The following is an 18,077-nucleotide window of genomic DNA, read 5'->3' as shown; positions in this document are numbered from 1 at the left end:
GCTCTCTGTCTCTCATCCTTTGCTTTCTCCAAAGCACTTATTGCCAGCTTATAATTACATATTGTACTTATTTGGTTTTTGAGACTTATTTGGTCTCACCCCATTAAAATATAAACTTCACAATAGCAAGGATTGTGGTCTCTTTGTTTACTACTGTATCCTCTGAGCAGTAGCAAGCATGTAGACTTAATAAATACTTGTTGAATAAAGGAGTCAATGAAGAAATGAGTGAGTAAACAGTAAACTTTTAAATATTTATTAATTATCCTATCTCAAGGCTAGGGACAACTAATCTTGCTTGATTTCCCTCTAGAACCAACAAACGTTCTGCTCCAGCCAAACATTTTGGCTCTGAATAGTCATGCTCATACCTACTGCCATGCCTTTTCTTAGTTTTTGGTCCCATAGTGTTATTATTCTAAGTACACTGGCTTCAGTTTCCCTTGTAGTAGAACTTTTCTGAGAACAAAAAGAAGGCTAGGGAATATATGACAACTTACTAACACATTGCTGGAAAACTTTGGAGGAGTCACTGCTTTTTATTAAATTGGGAAGGAAACCCTAGAAGACTGATAAAGGGTGTTAACAATATCAACAACCTAGTTCTAGATGACTAAGTACATTCCTTCCTCCAATTTCACTGTTATGGCAAAATCATAAGAAGAAAATAAAGAATGACATTATATTAATAAATGCAACAAATAATACATTTACAACAAAGTAATTTATAATCATTGTTTTGAATTGATAATGAAAGACAGTAATCTTTTGGTGCCCCAAGTAAGAAACACAGTTTGTGAAAGAAGAGCAGGTTAAAGTATTGAACATTCATGTAGGGGAAGAGCACTAAGCTATTTGTCCCAAGAAAATGTGAAAACACATTTATGCCCAATTCTGGTGCCACTCTCTATATTAACCAGACTCTAATGTCATGAGGAAAATCTATGTGGGAGGAAATTTCTGAGCCCTCGATTCAAAACCAAAGGTTTAATGTGTGGAAGGTGGGGATAGTGTAAAGAATGAGGAAAATTAAGAGAAAAATATGGACATATTACACTGAGCACTTATCAAGTTTAAAAGATCCTTTTATAATTCATTTGCATGTAAAGTTAATTTTGCCCAATAAAAGTGGTATTAATCAAGCAGTTTCATCATAAATCAGAGTTTTATTTATAATAGATATCATGGGTTGAACTGTGTCTCCCAAGAAGATATGTTGAAGTCCTAAACCCTGGTACCTGTGCCCTGTTTACTTTATTTGTAAACAGGGTCTTTGTAAATGTAATCAAGTTCAGATGTGGTTATTAGGATGGGTCCTAACCCAGTATGACATGTCTTTATAAAAAGAAGAGAAGAGCTATAGACAGATGAAGGGAGAACACCATGTAATTATATAGGCAGAGCTTGGAGTGATGCAGCTGCAAGGCAAGGAATGCCAGGGATTGAAGACCACCACCAGATGCTGGGAAGAGGCAAGGAAGGATTTTAGAGGGAGCAGGGCCCTGCTGACACCTTGATTTCAGACTTCTAGCTTCCAGAACTATGAGAGAATGAATTTCTGTTTAAGCTACACAGTTTATGGCACTTGGTTACAGCTGAATTTAAACAATTAAGTAAACGAATGGCAGATGGCAGGTTTCTCACTGTTAGAGTGGGAATTTACAGACAAGGAAGGGGAGGAAGCTAGAACGATCCATGTGGTAATGAAGTTAGAGGCATCAACATAAACTCATGTTTAGCTTAATATATGTACCAAGGTACCTATAGATATATGTAAGGAAATGTGTATATATTTCTGTGCTCTATCAGCTGAGATGGCCTGAAAGAAATGATACCCCAGTGGCACCAAGCACACCTTACATTCAGATAATTGGTTTCTATTGCCATTCTCTAGTGAAAATGAACCAGGGCTCACGGGAGCAATGGCTTATGGTAGGACTGGGGCAGGAAATACACAAGACAAGTCTGGAACATGTTGCAGAGCCAGAAAGTCAGGAAGTAAAGCACCTCACATTGTTAGGGAGTAGGATAAAAGAGAACAGGAACCAAGTGAAGAAACTCCCAGTGGCCAAAGCTAGAACAACTTGAGAAACAAAACCGTAAAGTAGTATTAGACAGTAAGTATTAAACAGTAAAGTAGTAGTAGTATTACTAGTAAAACCCAGAGTACAAAATAAATATCTATGACTCCATAGTGACATAAATACTCAAATAAATTAATAAACGGTGGAGAAAAGCCAAATCTCCCATGAGGAAGAATCCCAGGTAATTTATGTAGATGCTCTGCTCTCCCAGAGGGGGGCATAATTCTCCTCTCCTTAGGTGTGGGCAGTGCATAGTGACTTCTTTCCTAAGAAGAAAGTACAGAAGGGGAAAAAAAGAAGTTTACAGTGGAGAATCCTGACAAATACCACGTCCCAAGTGATTAAGGTCAACATCAGAAGTCATAAATCAAAAAAAAAAAAAAAAAAAGGAGAGGTAAGTCATAAATCATGTTGATTGCACAGATCCTTGATGTGATATCTTGAGATGACATTTTACCTCTGTGGTCTTCCTCCCAATAACCCATAACTCCAGTCTTACCATGAGAAAAGCATCCCACAAATTCCACTATTGGAGGATCCTATAAAATACCTAAACAGTACTCCTCAGAATTGTCAAGGTCATCAAAAACAATGCCAGAGGAACTGCCACAGCCAAAAAGAACCTAAGGATACTTGAGAACCAAATATAACATGGTATTCTGAACAGAATTCCGGAATAGGAAAAAAAATAACAGGTAAAAAAATCCAAGGAAATCTGAATAAACTATTGACTTTATTTAATAATAATGTATCAATATTGGTTCATTAATTGTAACAAATCTACCATACTAATGTAAGATGTTAAGAATAGGGGAAACTGAGTATGAGATATAGGTGGCCCTCCTGTACCATCCTCTCAATTTTTCTGTAAACCTAAAATTACTCTAAAATAATAAAGTCTTTTATAAAAAATAAAAACAATGTAAGAGTTAAAAAATAATGCCAAAATGTCATGAGTAAGGAAGATATTCAATTCTTATAGCAAATGCTATAAAAGTTCCATCATTCATTTACTCATTTAATAACTATTCCTTGACTGACTACCCTGAGCTAGACAGTAGCTACCCACTGACTAAGGATATATCAGTTAGCAAAACACCCATGGTTTCTACAACCATGTCTTACAACCTCATAGGTAAAACATAAGTCAACACAAAAGTAATATCTTCAAATTTTGGTACATACCATGAAAAGAAATGCAAATTGGAATGAAAGTATGTATAGTGAAGTTTAATCTAATGTGAACAGGGATGGTGTGAATGGGGAAGATGGATACTCTCATTTTCACTTTCTAAAAGGAGAAAATTGGGCTTCTCAGGGATTTCCAATAAATCAGCAGTAAAATATAAAAGAGAACTAAAAACCCTGATTGTTGTTGTCCTCTCGAATTTCAAAATTTGATATTGTAATACCATTAATGGTAATTTTTGAAAATCACCAAAGGTGAAAAAAGAATGCAGTTCTCCTGAAAAATCTGATTCGCCTAAAATAAGCATCAAAAATTACAAGCTAAAATTAATTCTGCTGCATGATTCAGGGAACAGTGAGTAACCTTCATGAAGTAGAGACTTCTACTGTAAACTGATGAGATAATTGTTTGATTTATGAAGAAGCTAAGATATCTTTTTCTCACTCTGATAATTCTGTAAGCACTTTACAACATGCTGCTGCAAAGATGTTAACTGGAATGGTGAATATAAAAGTTTCAAATGTTTCTACATAAGTAACATTTTAAAGAAAATTAGACGATTACTCCCTAATGAATAACATCAACCTTCTCTGACCTATTGAGCAAACTCAATTATTTCTTGATAGCGGCATTAAGATTGAATAAATACAACCATATTTTGTCTTTATAGATTCTATTTCTTTATACTTTAGGTAGATTGAAAAGAAAGCATTCTTTAAAATAACTCTATTCAAATTCAGCTACTTAATAATTGCCAACGGGTTCTAGAAGATGGGATGGTATCCCAAAGCCTTTGAAATTATTCAAATAACTTTAATAATAATTTTATCAAACCACATTTCACTTGTATACTATGACCACACTTTGAATATGGGTTAAAACAATTAATTTTAAATTAAACTAGATGTGGAATTTACATTGACAATATTCAATTTACCTCCAAATGCATAAAAGACTCATGAAATACTGCTGTCAATCACTTTCCTAATTCATGGCAGCTCTAATAAGGTAGTTTCTTTAAAGCCTTTCACCACAGATTCATGCATCAAGGTCACAGCATGCCCCTTGTAGGAGAGCAAGGCACCACTTTCATGAAAAAGTATAGTATGGAGTCAAGGGTCACTCTTTTCTCTTAATTTCAAAAGAATGTATTTCAAAGTTCAAGAAGAAAAATCATTGATTCATTGAACGCATATGATCCAAAGAACTAAAATTTTCTGTGTGCTTTTATTGTGTTCTGAGCAGCACGCTAATCCCTCTGCACTATCCCTTCAACAGAGTCCATACACGTAACCTAAGAGCACAGAATCCAGAGTCGGACCTCTGGGTCCTAGTCCCAGGTCCACCCTTCACTGCAGCATGGCCTCGGGAAAGTAAATAACCTCGCTGTGCCAGTTTCTTCAGCTATAAAATGGAATTAATGACAAGTTCTACTTGTCATGTATGTTAAATGGAAATAATGCTTGTAAAGCTCATACTGTTTATTTTCTCTCCTAAATAATCCTTCCGAGGAGAGAGAGAGATGTTTATATCTTACAACTCTGATGACTAAAGTTCTCAAGAAAGATATATTGGGTAGTGTAGAACTTGGGATCACCTGTGTTTGAAACAGAGAGCTTGCTGAATTACATACTCATGGGACCTACCCAGACATATGAAATACCTGGGGCTGGACTTGAAAGGCTGCATCTTAAACATTCCAGCTCTCTGCTATGTACCAAAGGCTGAGATACCTGGGATAGCCATCTGATTCTATACAATACGGATGATTATTATCATACCTATCTTATGGTGGAGTTGTAAGGATTAAGTGAAATATAGCATATATAAAATGCTTAGCAATGTCAGCAACATTTACTATTAGCTATTATTTTATTAATATGGCTGGAATATAGGATCTGTGTCATGAGTACTAAGGGGCAAGGGTGGAAAAGAAGGCTGAGGTTGTGAAAGTTTTCAAGTCAGTTAAAACAAAAAGTCTAAACGAAGTGTTTTGACGAGGAAGGCAATATCATCACCACTTGTCAGCAAATATATTAACACAGATAAGAGTCTGCCTGCCTAAAAATTAAACAAAATGAGGCTTCAAATTTTTTTAACTAATAAAAGTATTGTGCTAGAGAATATATCAAGTAATTACAAAGTATTTATTTAAAGACTATCAATAAATAATCCCCCACTCAAAGAGAGAGGAAACAAATTATTTGTATGTAATTTCAGTTGCACAGTTGAGCCCCTAAAAAAAGAGATGGTACTCTAGAGGTTACATATTCATCTCCTTAAAAGCTAAGTGCAGCAAACACTAGGAATTAGAATATACCCTGCATTGGAATTACAAAGGTCTTTGCCATGAAACGTACCGTAAACTGACTCCATCTTGAGTTTTACGTGTCTTGTCATTTCTTTTGCTCCATTTCTCTCCCCACGTCTCAACATATCGCTTCTGTGCCTCACTTCGGATTGCATGGGGCCCACTTTAAGTTTCAAGGAGGATGAATACTATTTAAATAGCAACTTTCAATAAGTACCACTCTGGAAAAAAATCCTGAGTGTGTGTGTATGTGTTGCAAACTTACTGTTCCTTCCTTTAGTTTGACTTGGTCTTCCTCCACTTGCCTTCAGCTGCCTTAGCTATAGCATCTATTCCTGTTTTCACCAAACCTCTGATATACGCTCAGCTGTAAACCATACAAATAACACTCTCACTGGTGCAGCCACAGCAGGTGACCCAGATTACACAACACTGTGTTCTAACACCAAGGAGTCTTGTTCAACAGCAGCTGATCTATGCCTTGCCTTATTGATATTCAGATTCGACAGACACAAATCACATGGCCCCTTTGACAAGCACACACTCTGCCTGTCTTTGTTTTAAGCATGTTCAATAGCTACTGTCCTTCATAAACACACAGCTGAGGCTGTTGGTCTCCTCTGATTTTCCACACTGCTGTACATCCGACAAGATTATCTCAGAAACATTACTCTTGTTTTAATTTGGGGAAGTTTGTGGAATATGACAACTCCATTTATAAAACAGAGGCACATACAATAGAAAGGAAGCCCATTTCTCTCTGGCAAAAGAAATGCTTTGAAACATTATCCTTTGGGGAAAATTGAGATTCTATCTCCTTGATTGTGAGAGCAAATGTTGGGACACAAAGTTCTTTAAAAGTGAAGATACATACACAGTATTGGGAATAAAATGCTATATAGCTTATGATTAATTTCCTTTTAAAGGGTATCAATTACAAAGTGCCAGATCTATTCCATAAAAGTATAAATACAGCAAAAAACCTTCTCTATGTGGTCATTTCAACCTCCTGCTCACCACTCAAAAGGTTGAAAAAGAACATTTTCTACTAGAATACTTACTGGAAATCATAGAATCAGAAAATTGTACACACTGACTGGTCCCACTGATTTGTTTAACACAGGACACTTGCTCACACTAAATTCTTTTTACTTTTTTTTTAAAGCCTTGCATTTTGTAGAACATGCAACACTACACACTATTCCCATGAAATACTTAAAAGTCAGGAAATTGCCAGAAGTTCAATAAATGGAAGAGGCTTACTTTTTATGGAGATGAGCAGTGAGAGACTGAGGCAGAAGATAAGAAGGTGGGTAACTGTCTGAAGCGCCATGGTCTCGTGGAGGACATGCTCCGACGTGCTGGTGGTGGTCTGGTCCCTGTCCAGCTCCCGAGCTCTGCCTGACTCAGAAAGAAGCCAGAGTCTCAGAGCCCCTGGGTGCCACCTCGGCCCCTTTCCCTCCCACAGCTCCCTCACAGAAGACTCGGGGACTTAGATTCGGAAAGCAGTTGTGATTCTTAGCATCTTACTTACACAGGAGGATGGGGTGATTTTTCAAACCTGGTGCAGACTTTTTTCATGCTGGACTGGAGTCATCCCCCCTCAGACCTTGTGTACTACTTTCCTTGCTTTAACAATGCTGCCTGAAAAGGGCCTGCTTTAGGTGAGTGTCCTGAATCATTCTTAAAAGAGGAATTAATTTCTGATGGCCGTCTTGGCATACAATCATTATGATCTGGCAACTATTAAAGGAACACCCTGTATTTCTGTATATTTACCTTCATCTTCAGAACACAATTCACAGACACGTCACCTTTTCATAAACATACTCTCACAACTCAGTCAGATTACGGTTGTTGATAAAATGGACAGAGTTCTGGAGACTATTTAGAAGCAGTTTTTCTTCCATAAACCTAGAGCCCATTCCTAATCCTGTTCATGATATTTATATCCTCTGGGGTTTCTTGAATTTTTGCTTTACCATAATTGTTGAATGCAAATATATTTGCTTATTTTTTATATATACTTATGCTAAGTACTGTGGTATTTTTCTTCAGATTAAATTGTTCAAGTCCTTAAGACTGTATTTTCCTTGGACATTTCATGGAAACATCTACAGTTAAAGTCAGATGTCTTATTCTCTAAGGTTAGTGCTAGTACATGGCCTTGCTCCGTTGTTAAAACTGGCTACTTGTTACACTCAAAATGCAATTTACATTTCAGATTTTGTGTAAAACTTGAGAGCTCTGTCAGAAGTGTATGTATTTTAAAGTCTCTATATTTCCTGCTTCTGTATCTAAATAGGGAATAATATTTTGATGGCTTAATGTTTTCTACTAATGTTATATGCTGACCCACTCCCAGACGCTTTTACTTGTTATAGTGGGGCTTATCCATTTTAGTTATTTATTTCTTACAGAGTTCATGATAGTTATTGTTTTTAAAGATTTTCCCCTATGATGCAAATAATTTAGCTTGAGCAATTTAGCAATTAGAGTAAAATAATTACAGATTATAGAGGCAGTATTAATCCTCTATTCTAATTCCTGTATTTTATCAGTTAGAGAATGAAAATGCAGAGCAATTATACTGTCCGCCCAGAGTCATCTAGAAAGATATGGCAGAGTTAGGACTAGAGTCTCCCCATTGATTTCTAGAACATTATGCCTTCATATGCCCTATGGTTTCCATTTCCATCTTTATTCTTACATATCCCTTTATGTTTTTTGCAATGTAAGCTTATTTAATAAAAAAATGTACCATCTGGTAGGTGATGCTGACAATGGGGAAGGCTCTCCATGTGTCAGGGCAGGGCGTATATGGGAAATCTCTACACCTAACTCTCAATTTTATTGTAAACCCTGCTGGCACAGTGGTTAAGAATCTGCCTGCAAATGCAGGGGACACAGTTTCGAGCCCTGGTCCGGGAAGATCCCACATGCCGCAGAGCAACTAAGCCCGTGAGCCACAACTACTGAGCCCGAGTGCTGCAACTACTGAAGCCCGTGCACCTAGAGCCCGTGCTCCGCAACAAGAGAAGCCACCACAATGAGAAGCCTGTGCACCGCAGCGAAGAGTAGCCCCCAGTCGCCGCCACTAGAGAAAGCCCGCGCACAGCAATGAAGACCCAACACAGCCAAAAATAAGTAAATAAATAAAAATTTAAAAAATAAATAAAAAAATAAAACTGCTGTAAATAATAAAGACTTAAAAAAAAAAGGGTTCCACCATGGACCTCATGGACCTCAAGGCTAAGCGAGTGACCATGTACAAGACCACGTGATAGACTGGAGAGGAAAGGAAGGGCTCCAGGCATAGAATCTGACGGTACTAGAAAACTTTCTGTAAAGTTGTGTTATGAGTGTCACAATTAAAGAGGCAAAGAAAATTTGGGTTTTTCAAAAGACAAAATTATCAAAGATAATAAGTGGTTGGGGAAACATATTACACAAAGAATGTTTGAAGAAATTGTATACGTTGAGCTTGAATATAGGAAAATAATCAGATATAGCTATTAAACAAAAGAATGAATGGCTACTATGTGTCGGATTTGGGGCAAGTTAGGAAATCTTTACAAAAGAAGTAATATTTAAGCTGAATTTTCAAGTGTGGGTGCAACAAATAAATAGAGGGAAAGTGGTGTTTAACGGCTTTTCAGGAAAAGGGCATGTGTAGAGGAACAGAGGCATACAGTGTATGGGCAGATCAAGGAGCTGAACATATTCTGATATTGCAGAAATACAAGCGTGAACAGGGCAATGTCAGCACATAAAACCCAGTAAACCACAAAATCAAGGTAGTTTAACTTCTAATATGAAGAAAGGAAACAATCAAAAGGTTTTAAACAGTGGATTGGCATAATTTAATTAGATTTGCATTTGGAAAGATAACTCCCATGGTCACATGGCAATGACTGGCAGAGGGCAGATGAGAAGCATGGAAACCAGTGAAAAGGATGTTGTCATAGCCCACAAGAGAGCTGGTGGGGCCCAAACTAAATCAGACAGTGGGGAGAGAAAATTAAAAAAAAAAAAAGAGTAAAAGTAAACTAGATAGATCGGAAGGACTGAGGTAGAGAATAAGGCTGCAGAAAAGCTATAATTTTTCCAGCTTGGGCACTTGGGATAATAGTAGTGCACTCACAGAAATAAATAATATAGACAAGGGCTTCCAAACAAGAAGGAGCAAGCACTCTCCTCCAAGTCAAACACATTGAAATACATGCATTTGGACAAACTATAACTTTTGTAAAAATACATAGGTTAGCTCTAAAAAAGGGGGGAGGGGAATATCCAATTGGGACAGAAATCTCTTGCCTTTTGGCTTCATGCAGGGGACGAATTCCAATTCCTCCCATTGGCTTTGGAATGCAGATTGGAAGCAGGACTCCTACTCTTGAACGTGGATAGAGGGCTCCCTGTGACAAACAGGAACCCAGACCTGCTCCATGTGTGAACCTACACCATGTGGAGGTCTCAACTTGCACTGAACATGGGGTGCAAAATTCTAAGCCAAAAATCTTATTAAAAATAAAAAGGAAAGAAAGAAGTACTTGTTTGGAAATAGGAAAATCAATGGTTCAGTGAGAGGAGCCTGATAGGAACCATTGTGTGGGAATGCTGTAACTCACTGTTCACACAGGGTTCCTGTGGAAGGCAGCCTCTACTGAAGATGAGCTCACAGTCTAAAACTGTCGATCAAACTAGAAACCCGCTGCCATAAGAGACAGAAGACATGACAAACAGAAACATTCACACTCAAAAGACTCAAAGAAAATGGACCTATCAGAAGAGACTTTAAAATAACACTATAAAATGTCTGTTTAAAATTTTTAAAGAGATAAAAGAATGCATGTATTTCATAAAACAAGAAGACATCATAAAAAACAATTAGGCCTATTAGAAAGTGAACCAAATATAAATTCTAAAAATGAGTAGTCAATGAAATAAAAAAATTCAACTGATGGCTTAAATGGTAGACAACACTACACTCAGCTAACTAGCAGATGGTTCTGAAGAATTCATCCAGAATAGAGCAGTATGAGATAAGGAGATGGTCCAAAAGAATGAACAACGAAGAGAGGTAGAAATCTCTCTTCCAGAAGAAAGAAGGAAGAAAATGGGGAGGATGTAATTCCTAATGGTAAACATTTTTTAAATATGAGAAAAAAAATATGATTTCTTGAATTTAGAAAAGCCCACTGAGTCCCTAGAAGATACCATATTTAAAGTGCATCAAAAATAAGTGAAATAAGACAAAGTGAACAAAATAAAATCTTAAAGGTCAATATTTGTCTTTAAAGTTAAAAAGTCTACAGTGGAATGACAGTAAAAAGTACTGAAGACTTTTCATCCATAAGCTAGATTTCATAAAACAAAGAATAGGAGGAGATGAAGGTGTGTAGATATAAATAAGTGCGGTTATAAAATATGTTCAGTTTGAAGTGCCTATTCAAAAGCAAGATGAGGATATGTGATAGGATCTGGAAATACAACTCCAGAATTCAGGACAGCAGTTCTTCCTGGTGGAATAGATAGGTATCATATTAATGTACAAACATTTGCTGAGTGCCTGTTGTATACCAGACACCAGAGTAAACATCAGTAATTCATATATATGTGTTAAGACAGGCTCATTGCCCTTATGGATCTACACTCTAGTGAGCAGATGCAATCTAGTGAGAAAAAATACTTCATCATTCAGTTACTTGAGGTTTAAAATTGACTTGATAGAGTGCAAAGAGTACTGGTTATCTTCAGCTGATTACCTGCTCTGGACTGCAGATTCTTTCCTGGACGCTCTCTCGTTTAATACCCACAGAATCGAATCTCCATAAAGTATACGAAGTTATCTCGATTCGACAAAAGAGAGACTGAGCCAGCCAGGTCAAACATATAATAAGTGATAGAGTTCAGATTCAAACTCAGTTCTATTAATCTATTGTTCTTAATTCTTGTCATGATGGTACTTATTTTTAATTATATAAGTAAATTATAAATGTATTCTTGTAAAAATAACCTAAAGAATCTTTGATGAATACCAATCTCACACTCCTCCCCAGAAATAACCATTGTTATTGTTTGTGAAGATTGTTTTATACCATTCTAGACCACAGGTTGACAGATATGAAGATGACTGATTGATAGACTGACAGACAAATTATTTGCCTTCTTTTCATTTTTTCCTTTTTAAATAATGATATTATAGTATGTGTATTATTATGCAACTTTCTTTTCTCACTCAACATATGTCTTGGGTATTTCTGCACATTATTAAATCTACCTAGCTCACACTTTTCTGTGTGTGTGTCTCCAGGGGGTCTCACTCCAGGTGTCTATGCTGACCACACAGTCAACCCCCGCCCCACCCCGGGCCCTCCTCCCTGGACCCACTTCCCAGGGACCTAGAGACCCCCCCACCCAGGGCCCTCAGCCTTATCTCCAGGATCCACAGGGCTGACAGGGTCCAGCCGGTACCCGGTCATAAGGGACTTCTTCAGCATCTGTCTGCACAGATCTGGGCAGAGCTGGAAACTCCTGCGCCTAAAATAGCTCCAGGCCAGGAGCAGTGGCTCCATCTCCAGACCACAGCGGCCAAGGGTCACAAAGGACCAGGACCTGGCCAGGGAGGGCAGGGGCCGAGAAGCAGGTGGTGTCCAGCTCTCCGGCTCACACTTTTTTTTTTTTTTTTTTTGTGGTACGCGGGCCTCTCACCGCTGTGGCCTCTCCCATTGCGGAGCACAGGCTCAGGACGCGCAGGCCCAGTGACCATGGCTCACAGCCTAGCCGCTCCGCGGCATGTAGGATCTTCCCGGACCGAGGCATGAACCTGTGTCCCCTGAATCGGCAGGCGGACTCTCAACCACTGCGCCACCAGGGAAGCCCCCCTCCGGCTCACACTTTTTAACGCCACATGGCATTCCACAGGATGGATGTACCATAGTTTAACTGTTTCTTTTTCTGGGTGTCAGTGTTGTTTCCAATTTTCTCTATGCAAACAATAATTTAACAATAATCATTTTACACACCTCTTTTGTGCAAATGTACAAGAGTTTCTCTAGGGCAAATGCGTAAAAGCAGTAATTTTAGGTTTTAGAGTATGTTTAGGTACTTCCTAACACATAAATTTCTACTTTATATGAATTCCCTTTTGCTGGATCTGATAAGATCTTGTCTTTTGAAAATAATGTCAGGGACTTCCTTCGCAGTACAGTGGTTGGGACGTCGCCTTCCAGTGCAGGGGGTGGGGATTCAATCCCTGGTCGGGGAACTAGGATCCCACATGCCTTGTGGCCAAAAGGTCAAGGCATAGAACAGAAGCAATATTGTAAAAAATTCAATGAAGACTTTAAGAATGGTTCACATCAAAAAAAAAAAAAAAAAAAAAAAGAAAGAAAGAAAGAAAAGAAAAAGAAAGAATGTCAAAAATTTTCTCTACTAATATAAATTTAAGTGGTCAATATTTCTTACAGAGGGCTGATAAATATGCCAAATTTCATAGGGCAATTTTAGATGTAATGTCTAATTTTCTAAATAATTTCAATATCATAAATTGTAACAAGATATAAATAGAGCTTAAGGATCATCTTAACACTGGGTGTTGATAAAATACTGTCAGGAGATTCTTGTATTCAATTCATTTTAACCCTGTGGTTATTATTCTATTTTGGATTCCTACAATCTAATATTTCCATTTTGCATTATTTTTGTTTATGCAAATGATCTCTATTATTAATGATGATTTCAGTAATCTTCTTCCCAAATGCTATTTTCATAAGTAAAGGTTATTTGTAAATTATATCCAAAAATAAATTTCATATCGAGTTTAAAGTCTATTTATTCAAAGAGTAGGAGCTATTTTTGAATCCTGAAAACTCTTTTAACCTTGATTCTTTTTTATTCATCTTATTGTTTTCTGATTATATATCACTGATGTTTATAATGCTATCCATTTTCCAGTAGTGTTTACTGAGTTAGAGAGCTTTTCATTTGTGATTGCTTTGTTTTAGATTTTGAAAATATAGACTATAAAAACAAAAAAGAAAGCTGGATTTCATGAATGGATTTTAGTTGCTGGTACAATCTGTTATTCAACTAAATAAAATAAGCATTAATTTAATATGAGCATTATCTATAGTCTGTATAGATAATACAGACTCTACAGATTTATAGAAAAGTAGGTCTCGGCTTCCTTACAAGTACAAGAGAAATGATATAAAAGGAGAGAAAACACTCTGTTAATTACTACACCAGAGTGTACCCAATTCCAACGCTAAGGCTTTCTCTTTCCCAATGCCATAGCCCCACAAGGAGTCAAGGACTCCACCCTCTGTTTCGGGGAACCTTCCAAGTGTCCTGGTCTTTTAACAACAAGGAGTTAAGGACACATGGGACAGTTGGTGCCAAGTATAGACCAGAGTCACTGGGCATGAAACAGAATTTTCTGTTACATAATCAACAGGCCACAGGCAGTTTTCAAAGGAAAGTCTTCTAGAATAGCCTGGAGAATAGCTGACCAACTCTTTCACATAGGTAATGGATAATATATGCACACAAGGATGGACAGGCGTGGTTTTAGACGTTGGTTTAACATCCCCATGGCTCTCTCATAGTTAAGCTGACTCTCTCATCTCTTTCTAATCAACTCCCATGCCTCCCACCCTCAACCAGGTCTAACTTGCCCTTTTGTCTCCTGTCTCTGCCTCTCCAGTTCCAAGCCCTATTTTACCCTCTCTCTATGCCTCCAGATCAGATGACCTTCATCTAATCTCCTCTGGGGTGGATGCTGAGTCCCATATTTTGGAGAGTCCAACATACTACAGATATAAATAAATAAATAAAAATTAAGAAAAAAATGAAAAATGACAAAATTATACATGACAAGGGAGATATAGTGATTTAACTCAGAGGAAGTTTTTTAAACTCTAAGAGATTACTTTCTACAACTCTATGTAAATAAATATGGAAATCTAGATTCACTGCATAATTTCTTAGAAAAATACATATTACCAAAACTGAACCCCTTAGAGACAGAAGAAAATAATGTTTTTGTGTGTGTGTGATTTATCAAGCAAGGACCAGTTAAGGAAAGTACCACTTTATATTTTCTCCCATACTCCTCTCTCTCTCATTCACCAATTCCCACACTCCTCCTGCTCTGGAATTAAACCCCTCAATAAAACATTAGCACTTAAGCCTTGCTTCATTCCAGGAAATCCAAGCTAAGGCACACAACCTGATAACCTGTTAAAGAGACTCTGTTTTAAAATGTAGGTTTTATTATTATTCAGGTATAGTGAGGCCAGCAGATCAGAAGATGATTGCCACTGAAAAGATGGTTTGTTTGTTATTCACAGTTCCCAAGAGGAGGGGACACCCCATGCTAGGCAGGGCCACACAGGAAGCACTATGGTCATCCAGGAGGCAGAAGGAACAGTAGGAAAATGTGTTCCTTCCTGTTTCTGCAGGAAGGAACAGGTGAGGCAGGGTAAGCAGGTTTAGTTTAGAAGATATAAAAGGAATGGGTGAAGCAGGGTAAGCAGGCTAGTTGGAATAATTGCAGCAGGCTCTGGGGTGTAGAGGCCATCTTTAGTGGTCTGGTCCCTGATCCTGGAGTGATCTGGGCAGAAGAATAGTGGTCTGGAGTGTGAGTCTGATAAAGGAAGTGGTGGGGTGTGGACTCTGAATTGGTTAGTTTGCATCTGAAAGGCGTGCTTGCAGAGGAGTCTTACTATTTCTAGGAATTGGCTAGTCCTGGGAGGGGCAGTTTCTCAGTCTCTCCAAGGTCAGAAAAAGATGTCAAAGCATTGGAAATACAGAAAATGAAAAGGTATGGTGAATTCAGACACTCAGTAACATCCAAAACAGTGGATGAAGTTGAAATCTCAAAGTTCTGTGTAGAAAGTTTGTGAAGGATATATTTTCTGTAGAATATATAACTATGTAGTTATATAGTAGTTATAGTTAGGTAGACAATAATTAGAAACATGATAGATAGATGATAGATAGTGCAAGTTGTCACTCACCATCTGGTCTACAAGGATTGAGTCATTAGCCACTGCATTTGCTGACCTACGGAACACCCTAAAAGAAATTCAGGGTGAAGATCAGGAATAAGGCACTCTGTCCTCTGGGGAAATAGGCAGAATAGGTCCTCAGATAGTTAGAAATACTTCAGGAAAATTTTTTTAATGAAACTGGACTCTTGTATCTCCTCATACTAAGAAAAGTACTAAAATCATTAACTAAGATACCTGTTCCTTGTGATTAGCAGTAACCTTCTACCAAGATGTGTGCTGGATTACATGGACCCCTTTTCTAAAATTACATATATACCAGCCTCTTCCCCTACCTCTTTGGAGCAGTTTCTCAGAGCTGTATGAGAGGCTGTCTGCCAGGCTATAGTCCTCATAAGACACTGAATAAACTCAACTCACAGCTCTTACATTGTGTGTGTGTGTTTTCAAGTCGATAGTTTTGGCATCCACAAAAGGACTCAGAGATTTTTCTCCTTCCCCTGAACTCTTTGAGGACCCCGTACCTGTAAGGGGGCTCCTTGTGCCTGTCCACCTCCTTGGTGAGTCCAGGTGAATTTGGGTGAGTCTCTCCTGGTCTTGGATCACCCATCTTGGTTAAAGATCCTGAGTTTATTCAAAGGTGGTTAAACTCCTTGCTATGAGGAGTTGGTTATCCTTGAACTTAGGTTCAAGAAGAGGCACCTGTATTCCCCAGCTGAGAGACACTAGGAAGATTTTGCTCAGTTGAAAGGCACTGAGGAGGTTTGGACTGTGTAGGTAGGAGGCTGACCTGACATGTTTTCCCAATTCAGCTACTTTAACAGAATTGTTGGGATGAAAGTGAAGATATCATATGAGAGCTCTCGGCTCCGAAGAGAAGGGACAGAGCTTCTCCCAGCCAATTAGGGCTTTTCTCAGGCAACTGAGGAATTTACAGGAGTGATGGAGGCTAGTCCTCATACTATGCAGCAGTCCCACAGGAAAACCCACTCATTAATTAAAAATTGCTCATCTGGGGACAAACAATGTAGGAGTTGTCCGTTCAGTGCTCTCAACACCCATGGCAGTTCTAGACTGCTGGAGGGGGAAACCGAGATACCTAAAAGAGATGAAACAACGTTAGGGGGACACCTAGGGGAGTTAAGTTCACAAACAGTCCATCAACCCACTGTACAATTTCATTAGTAATTTTATCTTGAAACCAACTTTAAAATGGGGAATAAAGTTTCCCAAACAGAGAGACAAGGGATGTCTGATAGCCAACCTCCAACTAGTACACCAGCCAGGTTTATGTATGAAACCTGTACTTGCAAGTAGTTACTTAATTGGGAATAAAGAAAATGCTGCCTGAAATGGCCAAGATGGGGCTCTGTGACATTCCAAAACTGATACCTCTGTACACAGTTAGAGAAAGCCAGCTTGATAAAACATCTTTTAAAATTCTGACCCTAAGGAAACAAGTCCTTCTAGGATAAATTGCTTTTCTCTCCCTGTGCTTTGAGATGTAAATGTTCTAACAGGGCTCTCAGGAACACTTGTCTTATCTAGACCACCTCCAATTCCTGAGACTGAGGAACAAAAAAAGAGAAAAGAGGCCTTTTTAAACTCAAGTGGGTAAAACTTAACTTATCCAAACTGATATTTATAAACTAGTGAGTTTTATATTATAATACCTGATTCATGACTAAGTTTTAAAAATGAAACTATGAGATCTCTGGTTGTGTCTGTCTGTCTTTCTGTGTGCGTATTCTAAATATGATGTGTCTCACTTCCGGATGGTTTTGTGAAAATTTATAAATGAGCTCTATTTAATTGGCATAAAGGAAAATCAAGTGCTTACATAAATTCTCAGAAGGATAAAAGAAACTAACCCAGAAGAATGTCAGGTTCATGTGATCTGGGAAATATTCAGTATTAATTTAATATTTGGTATTAAAGTTAGTTCATTTGTTAGTTTAATTAATACAGACGTCTTTAGAGCCATCAACATTAACTATAATACGTTTATTGTACCTAGGTTTACTAAAAGTCAAATAAGATCTTACATTTTCTGTTATGAAGTTTGTCAGCAAGAAAAGTTACTTGATATGAGGAAATTTTTATAAGTAACTTGAACATAAATGAGATCAGAGTTTTTAGGTGAACTCTTTAGGAATAATTATGTTTTAGAAATGTCTGCTTAAAAATAGTTCCTCTAGATTTTTGGTAACTTGAAACTTTAGAATTTGGCTAAATTAAATTAAATGATGGAAGTTGATTAAATATCTAGATCATTCCCAAATAAAATAATGAAACATTAATTACTGAACACAGGCTTCCTTTTGCAGAGAAACTGAAGATATTTAGGACTATTAATAAATATGAGACATTTTCTATAAGTACATGGTTTTTAGAAATTATAAATGGTATTTATAAGTTTGCCATTCTACAGAATGCTAGTGTAAAAGACAGTTTATAATTGCTTATTCCTTAGTTTT

The 18,077-nt window shown here is 37.6% G+C and overlaps 1 protein-coding gene across 1 annotated transcript in view; it reads right to left on the bottom strand.

Moving 5' to 3' along the window:
- CRB1 (crumbs cell polarity complex component 1) overlaps window positions 1-18,077 on the bottom strand; it is a gene marked incomplete at both ends in the record, with an annotated part of 253,942 nt that overhangs the window by 203,693 nt on the left and 32,172 nt on the right. Inside the window, one exon of the mRNA XM_079697271.1 lies at window positions 6,848-6,985. Within this exon, the coding sequence (XP_079553397.1) occupies window positions 6,848-6,985 (138 nt within the window). The remainder of the gene's footprint in view (window positions 1-6,847; window positions 6,986-18,077) is intronic.

The sequence above is a fragment of the Hyperoodon ampullatus genome (genome assembly GCF_949752795.1).
Source record: "Hyperoodon ampullatus genome assembly, chromosome: 2".
In the NCBI taxonomy this organism is placed as follows: Eukaryota; Metazoa; Chordata; class Mammalia; order Artiodactyla; family Ziphiidae; genus Hyperoodon; species Hyperoodon ampullatus.
This window is presented reverse-complemented; position numbering and strand designations above follow the sequence as displayed.